The sequence below is a fragment of the Eubalaena glacialis genome, chromosome 17 (genome assembly GCF_028564815.1).
Source record: "Eubalaena glacialis isolate mEubGla1 chromosome 17, mEubGla1.1.hap2.+ XY, whole genome shotgun sequence".
In the NCBI taxonomy this organism is placed as follows: domain Eukaryota; kingdom Metazoa; phylum Chordata; class Mammalia; order Artiodactyla; family Balaenidae; genus Eubalaena; species Eubalaena glacialis.
Genome location: NC_083732.1, coordinates 43,240,349 through 43,255,635, shown reverse-complemented (window position 1 = coordinate 43,255,635; position 15,287 = coordinate 43,240,349). Strand labels below are relative to the sequence as shown.

At 36.0% G+C, this 15,287-nt stretch overlaps 1 protein-coding gene across 3 annotated transcripts; it reads right to left on the bottom strand.

Annotated features, from left to right (window-relative positions):
• Positions 1 to 1,052: 1,052 nt before the first annotated feature.
• Positions 1,053 to 14,927, bottom strand: OTUD6B (OTU deubiquitinase 6B). 3 transcript variants are annotated; one of them, XM_061171710.1, is made up of 7 exons: positions 14,727 to 14,927; positions 13,909 to 14,060; positions 11,234 to 11,314; positions 6,414 to 6,726; positions 4,744 to 4,805; positions 2,036 to 2,142; positions 1,053 to 1,245 (listed from the first exon to the last, which is right to left on the bottom strand). In XM_061171710.1, exons 1-7 carry the CDS (start codon positions 14,806 to 14,808, stop codon positions 1,161 to 1,163), a joined length of 882 nt encoding a protein of 293 aa, XP_061027693.1. In that variant the 5' UTR covers positions 14,809 to 14,927; the 3' UTR covers positions 1,053 to 1,160. The 3 variants fall into 3 exon arrangements, with proteins under 3 accessions (XP_061027693.1, XP_061027694.1, XP_061027695.1); XM_061171711.1 differs by having other exon boundaries at positions 14,681 to 14,756; XM_061171712.1 differs by lacking the exons at positions 11,234 to 11,314; positions 13,909 to 14,060; positions 14,727 to 14,927 and adding an exon at positions 8,425 to 8,554.
• Between the last annotated feature and the right edge of the window lie 360 nt (positions 14,928 to 15,287).

The window sequence follows — 15,287 nt, the reverse complement described above, 5'->3', positions numbered from 1 at the left end:
TGATTTTATTATACAGTCTTGGCTCAACAGCGGCTTTCAGCCACATAAAAAATGTCCAAATACTTGAGACAAATACTCTCAAATATTTGAGGAAAGGTGACATTAATAAGGCTAACAAAATAACAAGTTAACAAAGGCATTCTCTATTCCTAGAGAATGAAGCAAAGGGAGAGATCTTGTAAGACAATTTGTAAAAGAGGAAGAATTTGAAGTAAATTTGGCCTTGGACCCTTTTATATTGCTACCCCTTCAATTTGCACAAGTTAAAGAATAAGAGAGACTAAAAACTATTTCTTAGTGGAAAAGACTGCAAGGAAAGCAAAGTAGCTGAGTAGTGATGGAGAAAACACAACAAAGAATATAAAAATTTATAGTTAAGAAGATAATCAAGAAATGATGGTACAACCATTCTGAAGTTAAGAAACAGAAAGGAATAACAAATGAATTAGAAAGGCAATAATCTGCTGAGTCTTTTTAAGTTATATACAAATAAAAGACATCTGTACTTCTTTAGAGGTTTAAATCTGATTGGAAACATATTTACCTATGAATTTGTCTCATTTCTTAAAACATAACAAATGATTCCCATCGGAATAAATATTTTTAAATTCTTTATTAAAGCAAGCTTCTTAGCTGCACTTTGATAGGGTTATATAAAAAGTATCACAGCATTAATCCCATCAACACCAAAGTTACTGCAATCACGTTCATTTATAAGCATTCATTAAATTTGCTATCACCATCACCACATTATTGCAATGTCAAAGAGACTGAGTCATTTCACTTCTTCAAGAAATATTACACTGACACGGTTACTGAAAGCTTTCAGTAATAGGGAGAAAAAAAAAATTTTAATTATTTCAACACAGAACAGAATGTTCAGGATCCTATATTTAATAAAAATATCAGCAAACAGGGTACCATCTTGGTCTATAAATGATGTTCTCCACAAGGGACTTACAAGTGTTTTTAAAACACCACTAAGGGGACATTGGTGAAAGTTTATCTTTGACACATTTTTAAAAAACCTGTTAGTAGCTTTGCCATAAAACTGATTTAAGTAGTTGTTTTATTTCGGAAACATTTAGAACAATCCAACACTTGGTATTAATACTCAGGTCAGCACACTGTACTAAAACATAACAGCAACATTTTATAGACTAGCTGCAATTTTCACTAGCTGTGTTCACCAACCGTTTAACAGAATTGTAGTGTTCTCCTAAGCCATATGCATGTCTCATATAACTGAAATAAAAAAAGGAGAAATAAGTAATTTAGATAAAAGTAATTCAATTCACTGTATATAAATGTTTATTATGTATATAAAACCAAGTACTTTGAATTAATCACTTCACAGGGTATCATTCAATAGACTTCATTACTTAAAAGTTCAACACCATTTGAAAAGCATCAGCAGTCAGTAAGATCTGGTTCAATAACTCTGTCTGCTGAGTTTGTCAGGTAAAACACAATCACTGGAGTGAAAAGGGAAAAACTGAGATGCTGAGTGCTCAACAAGCTTAAGTTATTACCTAAACCCAAGCCATTAATGACTACCTTAGTAGGCTTAGCTAATGAACACTAAAGCCAACGGCAAACTCTCCATGCTGTGTTTCAGAGAACTCTCAATTACGTAACATGTTTTTACAATATGAAGAAAAAAATCTCTAAGGAATAAACAATCAGGCAACATGAATGTATTTCAGCTTTTACACCTGTTGAAACTTTTAGCATTATTAATGTCAAACCAGAACAACATGAGAACTAATCCTAAAATTTTGTAACCTTTAGAAATGACTTTATTCTTAACTCATATACAAGATTAAATCACTAGAGGTTTAAACAATTATCTAAATCACATATTTTGACAATGCTTTCTAATTCTGTAATTGCCTTTTACATAAAATAAGCAGAATTAATGCTGCTGAAGATGGATTTGTTTTGATTAATCAACATATATAACCTAAAATTTTTTCATAATCCTTTTTGTCTTAATCATGAAAAATATTAACAGTAGGAATTTCTAGGTACTTACACAAGTATTAATGGGTTTTTTGGATATTCTTCACCAACTACAAGAGGAGGAGAATCTGCCTGTATTATCTCTATTGGTGTTCGTAAAATGTGAGACAGAGCTCTTAGCTATAAAAGAGAAAATGTAAAACCAAAAAACAGACAAACAAACAAATATGTATATATTAGTAAGGGAAATAAAGAGGTAAATCTTATTCAAATCATAAACTACTGAATTTATGCATGAATAGGGCAACCAGTCAGAGCAGGGATCTACTCTTGTTCCTTAATGTACACCAAGAGCCCGGCACATAGTGGGCACTTAATACATATTTGTTAAAAATCAAATAAATATAATATTTACTAAATCAAATGCATAAGTTTCAAGTCCTGGATGTGCAACAGCTTTTTGGAAATATCTATGCCATAGTTAATGAAGCAAGGGGATGAGTAAATTGAGTTCATTATACTAGTCTCTCTACTTTTGAATATGCCTTGAAAATTTCCATAATAAAGGATTTTTAAAAATACCATTACTCAGGCACCAGATCAAATCAATTACAATTGAGAGGGGCTGGGGGAAGGACAGAGGAAGCAGGAAAGAATAGGAGGTTTATTTTTTTAAAAGCTTTTCAGATGACTCTATTGTACTAATGTTGAGAACTGCTCTATAATTTTCAAGGCATGAGTAGAATGAGTTAGGTTATGAACTGTACTATCCTTTCATGGAATTTCCAACTGATTAACATACAATTTTAAGTTCATGCCACATGATATAAAATTAGAGCTTAAAGTTGGATGAATAATAGTTAATAATGAATACTGGTAGTAACATTTTTTTAGACTTACTTTAGCCAAGCACTCTAAGTGCTTTATGTGTATTAATTCATTCAATCCTCACAATAACCTTACAGGATAGGTACTACTGTTATATATTTTAAAGACTGTAATTACAGGTAGAGAAAGGTTAAGAGAAGTCAAGCACAAGGAAACAAAATGACTTGCAACTGAACTGAGAAGTCTGACTCTAGAGCTCAAGTTCATAAACAAATTAATCATTTAACAGTTTTCAGTCATAATGCCCTGATCTGTTTATTTGCCCCATTATAACAGAACATGGACCTTTTAGGAAATTTTAAACAAAGGTAAGAAATTAATTCAAGAATATGGAAAAGGTTCTGTGCCACACAGTAGCAAATTTAATCCCATGTTCCATCTCGTAAAATATTCCTTTGAGGCACTTTTTTCTTATACCTAAAATAACATTTTTTAAAAGCTAGCATGGAATGGAGGGTGCAAAACAAGCTCTGGAAATCTTAACATCCCATCTAAGTCTTCAGAAATCATACAAAGAATTTCTCTTTAATAATTTAAATTTACCCCATTGTGAAAACAGCAACTCTTATTTCAAATGAATTCACAAACAATTTATGAGAAAATGTCCTTCAAAAGATGTTTTAAAAGGTTTTTCTCAATTTAAAAAGAGTCACTTAGGTCTCTAGAACTCAAATTAATTTGAGATTCTTATTAAAAAGTTCAAGCATCTTTAATTACTCCTAATGCAGTCACAAAGCTAACCTTCCCAAGTTTCAGAGACCCAGGAGAGGCATACAAAACAAGTGGACACAGTTCCCTCTGGTGGCTCAGAAGAGGTACAAATATAGCACTGCTAAGAAAAAGACTTCGAAGAAGCAATTATGTCATATCTCCAAACAACATAGTTCTTGAAGTGAAATAGAGCCACAAACTATTTAAGATGACTAATCATAATTACACAATAATATTAATTATATTGCTAGATTCATCTATCTGGCACTTCAGCTTACAAACTTCTATGCATATACTCTTTGCCTTATTTAATATCCACAAATGGCCTACCATGTACACATAGGGGTTTTATTATCCCCATTCAATAAGGAAAATGGAGCTCAGGAGGCTGGCTGACTCCCCCAAAGTCACAAAACTGAGAAGTACAAGGAAAAACCACGACCTAGCCCCAAGTCTTTCCCTCTTACTCCCTGACTTCTAATACCCCAGGCTATCTCATCACCACTTAGACCACTTAGGTGTTTTATTTTGCTTTAATGAAACAAAGTTAACAGTAAGATAAATAATTAGAGCTTAAAAAAAATCATGATTAACTCCCTACAAGTGACTAAATATACTGTTTTCTTACAAGTGAATTTTAATGCATCAAATACTGCTTTCAAGTCAGTCAGTATCAACTAGGAACTCAAGACACAATTGTAATTGATGTATTGTGGGAGGATTTGACGTGTATTCTCACATTAAAATATTGTTTTCTATTTCTGATGTAAGAGATGTTATTTTTCCAATAGTGATTTTCATCAGTTGAGCCACTTGGGTAAATTTTACTGTACTTGAGTAAACTCTTCACTTTCATAGGTCCAAAAATTCAAATATATGGCCAGTAGCAATATCACAAATGGAAATACGCAGATGCAACACTAGCCTCACCAACACACTGATCAAACACTGGGCTATTTAAAATGAAATAGTGCTTCAGTTCCCAAAGGTACATACTTAAATTAAAGGCCTAAGAATATTAACTCCCTTTTTCAATGCTTCATCAGTAGAGAAACAGTAAATATATAAAGAAAAGGAATCTTGAAAGGGAAATTTGGATCATCTGAAAAATATGTCTGAAAACTACAGAAGGGATTTTTTAAAATAATTTAACAATGCCACTATGAATAATAACAAACTTACCTCAAGCTGACCTCCCCATGCAGCAGTGTTTATGATATCATCACAGTACTTTCTAAACTCTTCTGTAGAAAATAGATCAGAATATAGCACTTAATAATTTTTAGAACTCATGTTAGATCCCTTTTATACCTCCCACAATTTCTGATGAAACTGCCCAAGTTATGAACTTCCTCCTTCTCTACCTATATTCTCCAGAATTTAATCCACTTCCCAATCCAAACTTAATTCACTCAAACTTTCCATCGAAGAGCAAAGCAATTCATCTCTGCTTCTCTCCCTCAGCCTAAGGCCCAGGGACCTCAACTACATTACAAGCCTACCTCTCTCTTGACCCAAGCAATGACCCCAAAATTGCCACCATATTCACATTTTAAAGTCCAAATCTGCATCTGAAAGTATATGCTGAAAGACTAAAAAATGCATCCTTTATAATATCAGGTTCACTATAAGATCCTGTAAGAAATGTGAGAAGAGAATCAGAGTAAAAGTAAAATGAGTTGAAACTCCTTTCCCAGTGATAGCATCAAATAGTGCCTTCACATATTTTAGAAACGTTTAATTTATTTGTATCAGTATCAGTTCTAGCCAAAGAAAGGTCTTCCTAGATCAGTCCTGAGAGGACATAAAAGACCTAATTTCAGAGTTTAATGGCATATCTTGAGCATACACACTTTTATACAGAAAGTTAAAATGGGAAACTAACACCTCTAACTTCCTGTTTAGAGGAAGGGGAAAGAATTATGGGCATCTAGAAGAAAATATGTCCCGTGTATCTGTCTCATTCACTGTCTCATATCCAGTGCTCAGAACAGTGCCTAGAGTAGTTCTTAGCACACTGTGGCCTTCAATAAATATTGTCTAAAGGAATGAAGGTAATTAAGTCTTTTGTCTTTTTCTCTGATTCACCATGCTGAGTTGCCACCTCCTCTCCACTTCCCTACAACTAGCAGTTGGGGACTCCATTAAACAAGTCAACCTTAACCATCCCCTCCCTCTTCAATACATCCTGGCCATATGACTTGCTCCCAGTGGATACTGACACACCTGCTGTCTTATCTCAAGGACTAACTTTCTCCCTTACTTCCCTTTCTCTTTAAGAAACTTTTTCAGATTTTTACTTGCTCTCTCCTTTATTTGCTAGTTGTACATTTTTTTACCTTCCCAACTATCAAAGGTATTATAGAGAATAATAAGGCAGGTTATTAACTCACTTGTTTTTGGTTTTGCAAAGTCAAATTTTGCCTGAATATTATGGCTTATTGAGAATAAAATTAAATCTCCCAAACTACAGGATAAAAGGAGGAATTAGTTTTCCTAATCATTCTATACTGGTGGTCTTCAGGCCCTATACTTCCAGAGACTAGTCAAAGCTTAACTTTGTGAAATAGAACTTATTAACACACTTTTAAAAATAGTAATGATGAATCCTATTCCTATCTTATATAAAAGATTAATATATTTTAACTGCAAAATAGTTAAGTACTTAAAAGATCTTAATAAACCAAAATGTGCTAGTATCTATTAAAGTTATAGAAAATAATTTTGCCTAAATGTTGAGATATTTTCCCCCATAAGGACCATTCAGGTTATTTTTATTATCAGTTCCAGGAAGCACTTTATTTAACAACCACCAAAACCACGACAAGACATAGTAAAGAAAAATAAATTACCTGAAGTATACATATCTCCTGTATTAGGATTTGTTAAAAATGGCAGAAAGTCTTCCACGTGGCTTTGCATATAGTCAGCAGTCTGACATCTTAAGGCAGCCACAGTCAGACTGCAGTCCTGTTCTTTCAGTTGATCTTCAATGGCTCTATACATACAGTGGCCATCAGATGGAATCTGTTTAATTTCCAACTGTCTAGCTGCCAATATTTGAGCAAGTTTTTCACTTTCTACATGTCTAGCTCCAGTTAAGTTTTCAATTTCAGCTTCAGCTATCCTTTCTTCCCGCTCCTTTTCCAGTGCAGCTTTTTTGTCCTATGAAGAGGACAGTGTAGGAAAGTTAATTCCTAATAATTAGGACTAATTTACATTTATTATGGGGATGAAATATAAGATTCTCAAAAACATTTTTCTCCCTTCTCCCACAAGCACTATCATATTGATGATCTTATCACTTGTAGAATTTTCTATATCGTGAACTCCTTTAAAGGCAAATATTATTTCTCATCTGTGTGTACAGCACCTAGCTCTGTACTAGGACAAAAGAAAGCCCTCAAATTTTTCTTTGAAGTCTATTTAATAACTACATGCCAAGTATCTAAAAACTTTACTTACCGATTTCAAAGTACTATCTTAGGACTGAGTTGTCCTAGGGCTTAAAGCAACATCATTGTCATACTTAAGTCCAAGCTAATCCAAACTTTTTAACTTATCACTCCACCAGTGAGGTCTTAATGTGCTAAATCACCAGCTCACCAGCGAGGCATTAACTGGCTAAGGTCTTTAGAAGGGTATAGGAGCTCTATTTATCCAGCTTTAAAAAAAAAAATGTGTACATACAAACACACACACATTTAACTAAAGTAACAGATAAAAGCATTCTTCTCTATAAAAAAGTTAAAATATTACAGATAATCTAAAGTTCCCCTGCCAATCCCAGTGCCTGCTCTAGAGTTCTGATGTGTATCCTTCTAGATTTTTTTCTATGTATTTTAATAAATACAGATGTACTCATAGAAAATGTACAGAAAACAGTATTTTAACAAAAGTCCCATCATACATTACACTCTGCAACTTGCTTTCCTTATTCAAATGTTATAATGGGATGGGGAGAGGGTAATGAGAGATTTGTGACATGAAGCGTGGATAAGAAATAGAATGGGAAGGTTGGGAAAAAAGAGAAAAAACTCACACTTGGAATAGCAAGGATCAAAAGACAGAAAGCACTATATGTTTCATAGCTGAACACAGTTCATATAGCTAGAGTAGAGTACCAGAGAAAAGTGTCAAGAGATGAGGTTGGGAGGCAAAAAAGATGGTATATAGTTAATATATATTAAGTCTATGCATACATAGTTTAAAAAACAACAACACTAGAAGGAGATACACAAAATATTTACAGTGCTTTTCTCTGGATGGCAGGATTACAAAATAAGTTTTATTTTGCTTTGTGTGTGTGCCTGCATGTGTGTGTGTGAACATCTTTCTAACTCTCTATGGTATGTTTTACTTGTATACTGGGAGCAAGTGCTTTTCAATTTAAGAGAATAAAAATAGTTAAACTACATTCTATCAATATAAATCTTGATATTGGTAGCAAACTACAGTGAAGGATTTAGATAAACCAAGAAAAAGAAGGAAAAGGTAAAGATTTTTATGTCCCCAGCTCTAACCTTTCCTTAGGACAGAAGATGTGAATGGAAAGGCAAATTTCAATTTCACTTAATGCCACCTGCTTCTACTACATGCCTGTTATGTGCCACGCCAGATAAACCTAAAGTGATGTCTAAGTTACCTGAATCAAAAGCAGTATTATCTTCTTAATAAAACATAAATCTATTTGCTTTTTCTTCCCAGCTCCAACCATGCCAGAAATACCATGAAACAATTTATTTCACTGCATACCTACAACTGCGGATCACAGTGGCATAAAATCTTAAAACACAAGATGGCACTATTACTTTTTAAAAGACTATAAAAAACATTTTCAGAGGGGAGAGGAAGGATAAGCACCTTGAATATCATCTAATCCAAAACCCCTCATTTTCCTCTTCTGAGGAAACAGCACGCAGAAAGATTTCCAAAGGCCATACAGCTGGTTAGAAGCAGAGCAGGGACCAAGGACAACACAGAGAGCTCCTTCTATCCAGGCACCTGAATCAGAATAAAAGTTGGAGTAGATGGGAGCTGGAGTTAATGACGTCATGTACTAGTTACTGGAAGACTGGAACTTTATACTCTCTGTAAAACCTTAATTTAAGCCTCTAAAATACTAATCCAATCATTTCATTTTTTCCCTCATGCTCTGCTTCAATATTACAAAGCAATTGTATTTCCTTTTCAGGGCACTAGGTAGGAAACACACTGGATTGTTTTCCCAACCATGCAGAGTTTTCCAGTGGCATGAGGCACTTTCCTTTCTACAACCCTAGTCCTGGAGGTAGAATGGCACCAATAAATTCTAATGAAAATGTATGTACGATGAAAATAGCACATAAATCATAAATACACTGTCAGTAAAACTAGAGTCATGTAGTAATAGTATAGTCATAGAGCAAAAACAACTCTGAAGAGAAATCTTAAGAGCTGGGTACTAGTGCAGGGGTTGTATTAAACTTTCAGCATGCCACTGAGACAACCTGGGCCTCAGCTTTCTCATTTATAAAATAAAGAAATTGAACTAGATCTCATTCCAGCTCTCAAATTTCCTATTTTTGGAACCCAGTTCTTCTAAGTTCTACTTTGGGCTCTTTCCACCATACCAGTAAGTTTTCACTGAAGTTCTTTGAAGTAAATAAAATACTCCCTATGCTTTTCTAGATTGAAAATATGGTATTTGCTCTACAATATTCCAATAATAAATCTTCATAAAGTTTTGTCATGTTTTTCTACCAGACAGTTGTATCTCTCCCAAAGATGACATCATTAGTTAACTGACTTTTTATTCCTTGGTGCCTCTGGGGAAAAAAAAAAGTGGTTCGGCATAAGTCTAATACCCAATTATCTACCCTGTCTTCAGGTTCCATTTTCTTAAATACTATAAACTTTCAGTGTTTTCTGTCCCAAAATCCTATTAATATAACAAAGCAATAAGAAACTTTGGGCATTATTTATAGGGTGTTTTCTCTGCCAAGTGTTGACTCAGCAGAGATGTGTTGCCAAGCAGCTGACTATAAAAGATACTACATTTTTTGAGGGTATAGCTGGAAAAGGTATGCATTTCAGCTATGCAATATTTTAGGAGAAAAGTAACAAAATGTTTGAGAAAGGTAAGGGAATTAGTTTGTTTTGTTGCCTAAGGGACCAGGTAGGGTGAACAAGTGTTGATAAAGACAGGAAAGAGTTGTGTCATGTTTTCCAGAATTAAATAGTTGCTACTGTAAGATATAGCAATTACTAAGTAGAGGCAACTCCAACAAATATTTTGTTATGTTTCTGCCAAGCAAAACTTCTGCCCTTCACTTTTCATCTATAGAAAACAGATGACAATAATAAGGCTATAACAGAATACGTATCATAAGTAGAGAGTTGGTGAACTAAATAACCTCCAAAATAACATGAAACCTAAATTTCATCAGTCTATGAAATTCACAATTATAATAATTACTCAAAAACAAAATTTTACAATAGTATGAGAAATGTTTGACAATTTGCAACTTAAGCAACTTTCAAGCAAACAAACAAAAAAACTTGTCTTAGGTTGAATTTCTTAAGAGGTGTACTATGCAGTACTTAACACAGTGAACAATACTATCATTTGTTGACCCAGTAGTTCTCCAGGCCCTGTTTCAGGGCTTTGGAAACAGTAAATTATTTAATATTCACAATAACTCTATGAAGTGGGTATTATTTTCCCCCATTTTATACAGGTGAAACTGAGGCTTAAAAAGGTTAAGAATCTTACCCAAAGCCACCACAAGGGGATTAAAACCTCCATCTGACTGACACCAAATTCCATGCTCTATTAAATTATGTACTACTAAATTATAAGATGCAAAGCTAGTTTAAACATTTAAATCCTAGAAAACATCAAGTGTTAATAAAACAATATTTGGGAAAGAAAGATTGGATTTAAACCCCTTGTTCTTTTTCAAAGTGAAAAGCCCTTACCTATCTAATCTCACGCCCATAATTTTGATATCATAAACTTATTACGTCCAATAAATCAGTTTCCTTACAGCTCTTTGATGATGCAAAATTTCATTCCCATATTTGTTTTTGTGCATGCTGTTTCACTGACTTTAAATATCCTAACTAAATAACTATATTTCCTTAAATACCAACTATTTAACACTTAGCACAATGAGTTTTTCCTTCTCTGAATTTTCATCACAATTAACCAATACATATATAACTACATAATTCTGATATTTTGTACACCTATATATCTTGCTTAACTTCTAGATTCAAATTCTTATTTTACCACTTAATATCAAAGTTTTTAACCAGAGCTGTACATCAGTATCACCTGGGCTCACACTCTTCAAATTCTGAATTATTAAGTCTGGAATAATATATTTGTAAAAAGTATCCTTTGCACACCCCCTTTCCTAGCCCCACCCTCCTATGAGAACTGCAAATTGGACATGTTATCTTATACTGCCTCAGGGCTATTTTCTTCTCTAGAAACTGGGGATAAGAAATCCTACTTCACAGGATTACTGTCAGGACTAAATGAGATTTCATATAATCTAAAGCCTAATAAATGTTAGTTCAGGTCCTCTGGCAAGGAACTCCATTTTTTTTTTCTATTCACTTCCAATACAACACCTAAGATAGTATTACACACACAGCGCTAACAAATACTAGGTGACTTTCATACCCGTCTCTTTTGTGCTTTTGATATCCGAAACGGCTGATTCTCAAGAACCAAGTTTGAAATATTGACAGCAACAGAATCTATCTGAGGGAAACAAAAAACATTAACAAGTTAATGAAAAATACCTTTAAGTTATTATTCAAAGTATTAGATTATTAAATTATTATCGAAAGTCACAAATATGTGTCATCCCACAATTCAAATTTGAATAACAGCACTAGATACAATACTAAACGAGACATGGTTCTGTCTACTTTCTCTGTATTTAAGGGAGAATTGTCAGATTCCCAAGAACTTTCCTTACAGCTCTTCAAAGACAATGCTCATTCCTGCATGGTTTCCTTCTTTCTTAGAATGCCTACACCATTCATCTAAATACTCCTTATAAGGGCCACAACTCATTCAGCATTCCACCCTTCCCTTCTCTAAATGCTATACTTATAGAATATGTAAGGTTCTGTCATTACTACTTTCATAACCTCAAATGTGGTGGCAAAGGCCTTTCTCTATCTTAATTAGCCAGAACCTGATGAGCACTGCTTCTTGACCCTGGTAGGCAGTTGAGATTTTTCTATCCTTTCCCATCTACAAACTGAAAAACTTTTAGGTAGAAAATTTAATTTATAATTATTGTTAAGATATTACAACTAATCTTTTTTTTTTATAACTTTTTTTTAAAATTTATTTATTTATTTTTTCTATGTCTGTGTTGGGTCTTCGTTTCTATGCGAGGGCTTTCTCCAGTTGCGGCAAGCGGGGGCCACTCTTCATCGCGGTGCGTGGGCCTCTCACTATGGCAGCCTCTCTTGTTGCGGAGCACAGGCTCCAGACGTGCAGGCTCAGTAATTGTGGCTCACGGGCCCAGTTGCTCCGCGGCATGTGGGATCTTTCCAGACCAGGGCTCGAACCCGTGTCCCCTGCATTGGCAGGCAGATTCTCAACCACTGTGCCACCAGGGAAGCCCATTACAACTAATCTTAATCACCAAATGGCTGTTATGTGTTTGCTAAAGAACAAAATGCTAGACTTACAACTATCAGGATTAGTAGCTAGTATTTTATTACCACAAGTATAAGTTAAGCTAGTTTTTAGTATGACACATACATGAAACATATCAAGGCCTCTAATACCAGAGTCAGCAGTCCCTAAGGCTATGGACCAAATGATCAAAATATCAAAATCAGATTAAGACTTCAAAGAATGTTTATCAACTTTAGTGAAATTGGGATTCTTATATTTTTCAGAGAAATGTGCTAATTTTACAAACTGCCATACTGACAACAGGCAAGATACAAAAAGGCATCTGGAAAAAAAAAAGAGAAAGCAGTGACAAAAGAATTCAGGTGACATTCAGAAAGAAAACAAGCTTCAGTTTAAGAAAAAAAAGATCAAGTAAAATGAGAGTTTGTATTTTAACAGCTGGACAATATGTAGCTTAACAATTAAACATTTTTGTCCTTGGAAACCTAGGAAAGAAATCTCAAAATTGAAAGGCCTGAGAGAGGAAATAAAACTATCTCACTAATAGAAAAGATAGGGAGACAATTAGGAATACCATGACTGTAAAACACAAACACCTAGAGCATCATGCCTTGTTACTTGGAAATAAAAGGCACGGAAAGCCAGGCTCTTGAAAAAAAAGTTAAAGAAAATAAAACTATGTTTAATAACTGTAAATCAGTACAAACAAGCTGTTTTCCCTGTCAACAGCAGACCAAAAATGAACCAAATAAAATAAAATTTATTTATGGTAGATAAAATTTTGCATAGACATAAGAACTTTCTAACTATCAATAATGAGAATGAGGTTATGTAGTCTATGATCTTTGGTATCTAAAACCCATGCAATAAGCTACCACTCTAGATAAAATTATAACAGAATTCAGTATTCACATTCTGGAGTAAGACAGCTCTCATTTTGAATTCAGGCTTTGGTACTCAATGGCTGTTATAAATTTAGAACAAAGTTTTAAATCTCTCTGAGTCTGTTTCCCATTTGAAAAATGGGATTATCTACACTTACTTCAGAGGTAATACTTCATAGTGTGTTATTACGAGAATTATGAGAAAATTAATGTAATATGTTAAACGAAGTGTGTGGCATACAACACATTGTGTATGGCTACAATGATGAAATAAATATTAGCTAAAATGATGACAGTTAACATGCTACAATCTACCCAAGAAACATCAGTAAATTTCCATTTATTACAACTTGTTCATAAAGCACTTTTAACTTAAAAAATGATTTCACATTTGTTATCCCATTTCTTAAAAAAAATCTTGTGCTTAAACAGCAGTAGTATTTGTATCATATGATATGTGAAGAACTTATGCTCAAGATTAAGTAAATGTGCCCAGGTTACAATCCTATTTAATGGCAATTCTGAGACTAGGAGACTGGTCTTCCAACTTTCATTTGGTAAAGCTTCCTTTAGTCCATTTTATCAATCTGTTCATCTTTGGGGCAATAGTTAAGATAGGGGACTTTTCTTTGCTGGCCTTCCTTAAAAAACACACTACCATATAAACCTGGTCGGAAAAATATCAATGAAAGGTGATGGCATGAGCGTGACTAAGTGACTTCTTTCCCTCCGATTTTATGATTTTATATAATAGTGTAGTAGAAGTGGCAGTTGCTTTCAAAGGTAGACAAAGAGAAACATTATTTCACCTACTTTACTCTCCTTAGAAGTCAGCTTCAATTGCTCCAGCTCCTCTTTATGTTTCTGTTCCATTTCTGCTTCTAACTTAGCAACATCTTCAGTAAGTTGCTTCCTCCTCTTTTTGTCATTCTTGGGGACAGCATTCTTCATACCCTGAATTTTGGCTGAAAAGCCACCAAAACCATTAAGTCATAAACCCAGGGATTAAGAAGAAATATGAAATAGTAACAATAAGGGGATGGTAAACGGAGAAGGGTATAGAAAAAGTAATTATGAAAGCAAGAAGAGTAATTACACAACAGATAGTTACAGAGAAGGGTCCAGATGAAGCTAAGACACCCCCTCAAAAAAAAAAAAAAGAAAAATTTTATTAACATAACCGTGAGTTTGTTTGGTGTGGGAGGAGGAAAAACTTAAAAAAATAACGTAAATTTTTACATCTTTCAAGTACCCCTTCCGAGTCCTCAAAATTTAGGTGAGATATTTCAAAACGCACCGAGTAGGGCAAGTGTCGGCAAGTCGGGCAGGAACAGGAAGGGGAGACAGGAAAGGGGGTCTGGGTCCAAGACGGTGGCTTCCCGGTGTTTTCAGAAACCCACACCCGGGCGGTGGCGCGGGGTAGGGGGAACGCGGCGGACCGGAGAAGAGGAAGCTTCTGAAGGTTTGGGGGATTAAGGGACCTCGGAAAGGCGGGAGGGAAGAGACCACTGGCTACTTTGGAGAAGCCTAGGAGGATCCAGATCAGAAACCCCTCAAGATTTCCCAGAAGCGACCCGCCACGCACCCTTCCCTGGGTCCTGGCGACTTCTAGGTTCCCATTCCCCCGTCACCTTGCAACTCCTTCTTCTCTTTGCGATGCCTTCTCACCAGCTGCTCCTCCTCATCAAGCTCCTCAGTCAAGACGGCCTCCATGACGACCAAGTAACCCAGCACAGTTGCTGAAAGGAACCAGCACAACCGGCTAGGAGCACCTTCCACCCTTCAACACTCACCCCGTGCGCCATTGGCCGCAGCTAGGATCCAGCCCCGCCTTCAAGGCGGTACCGGATCTAAGCTGAGTCATCGGAGAGAGGAGGAAGAAGAACCGGATGCTGCGCGTGCGCACTCCCGTGACCCGCGCTAATGCGGCGCGGCGCGGCGCGGCGCGGCGGGGCGCGGCGGGGCGCGGCGGGGCGCGGCGGGGCGCGGCGGGGCGCGGCGGGGCGCGGCGGGGCGCGGCGGGGCGCGGCGGGGCGGGGCGCGGCGCGGCGGGGCGGGGCGCGGCGCGGCGCGGCGGGGCGCGGCGCGGCGGGGGGTGGAGCACGATGGCGTGCTGGGGTTTGGCTTAGCCGGCTGAAGTTTGCAGCCTTGCAATTGATCCGCGCTACAGCCCCTTCAGCAATAAAGCTACA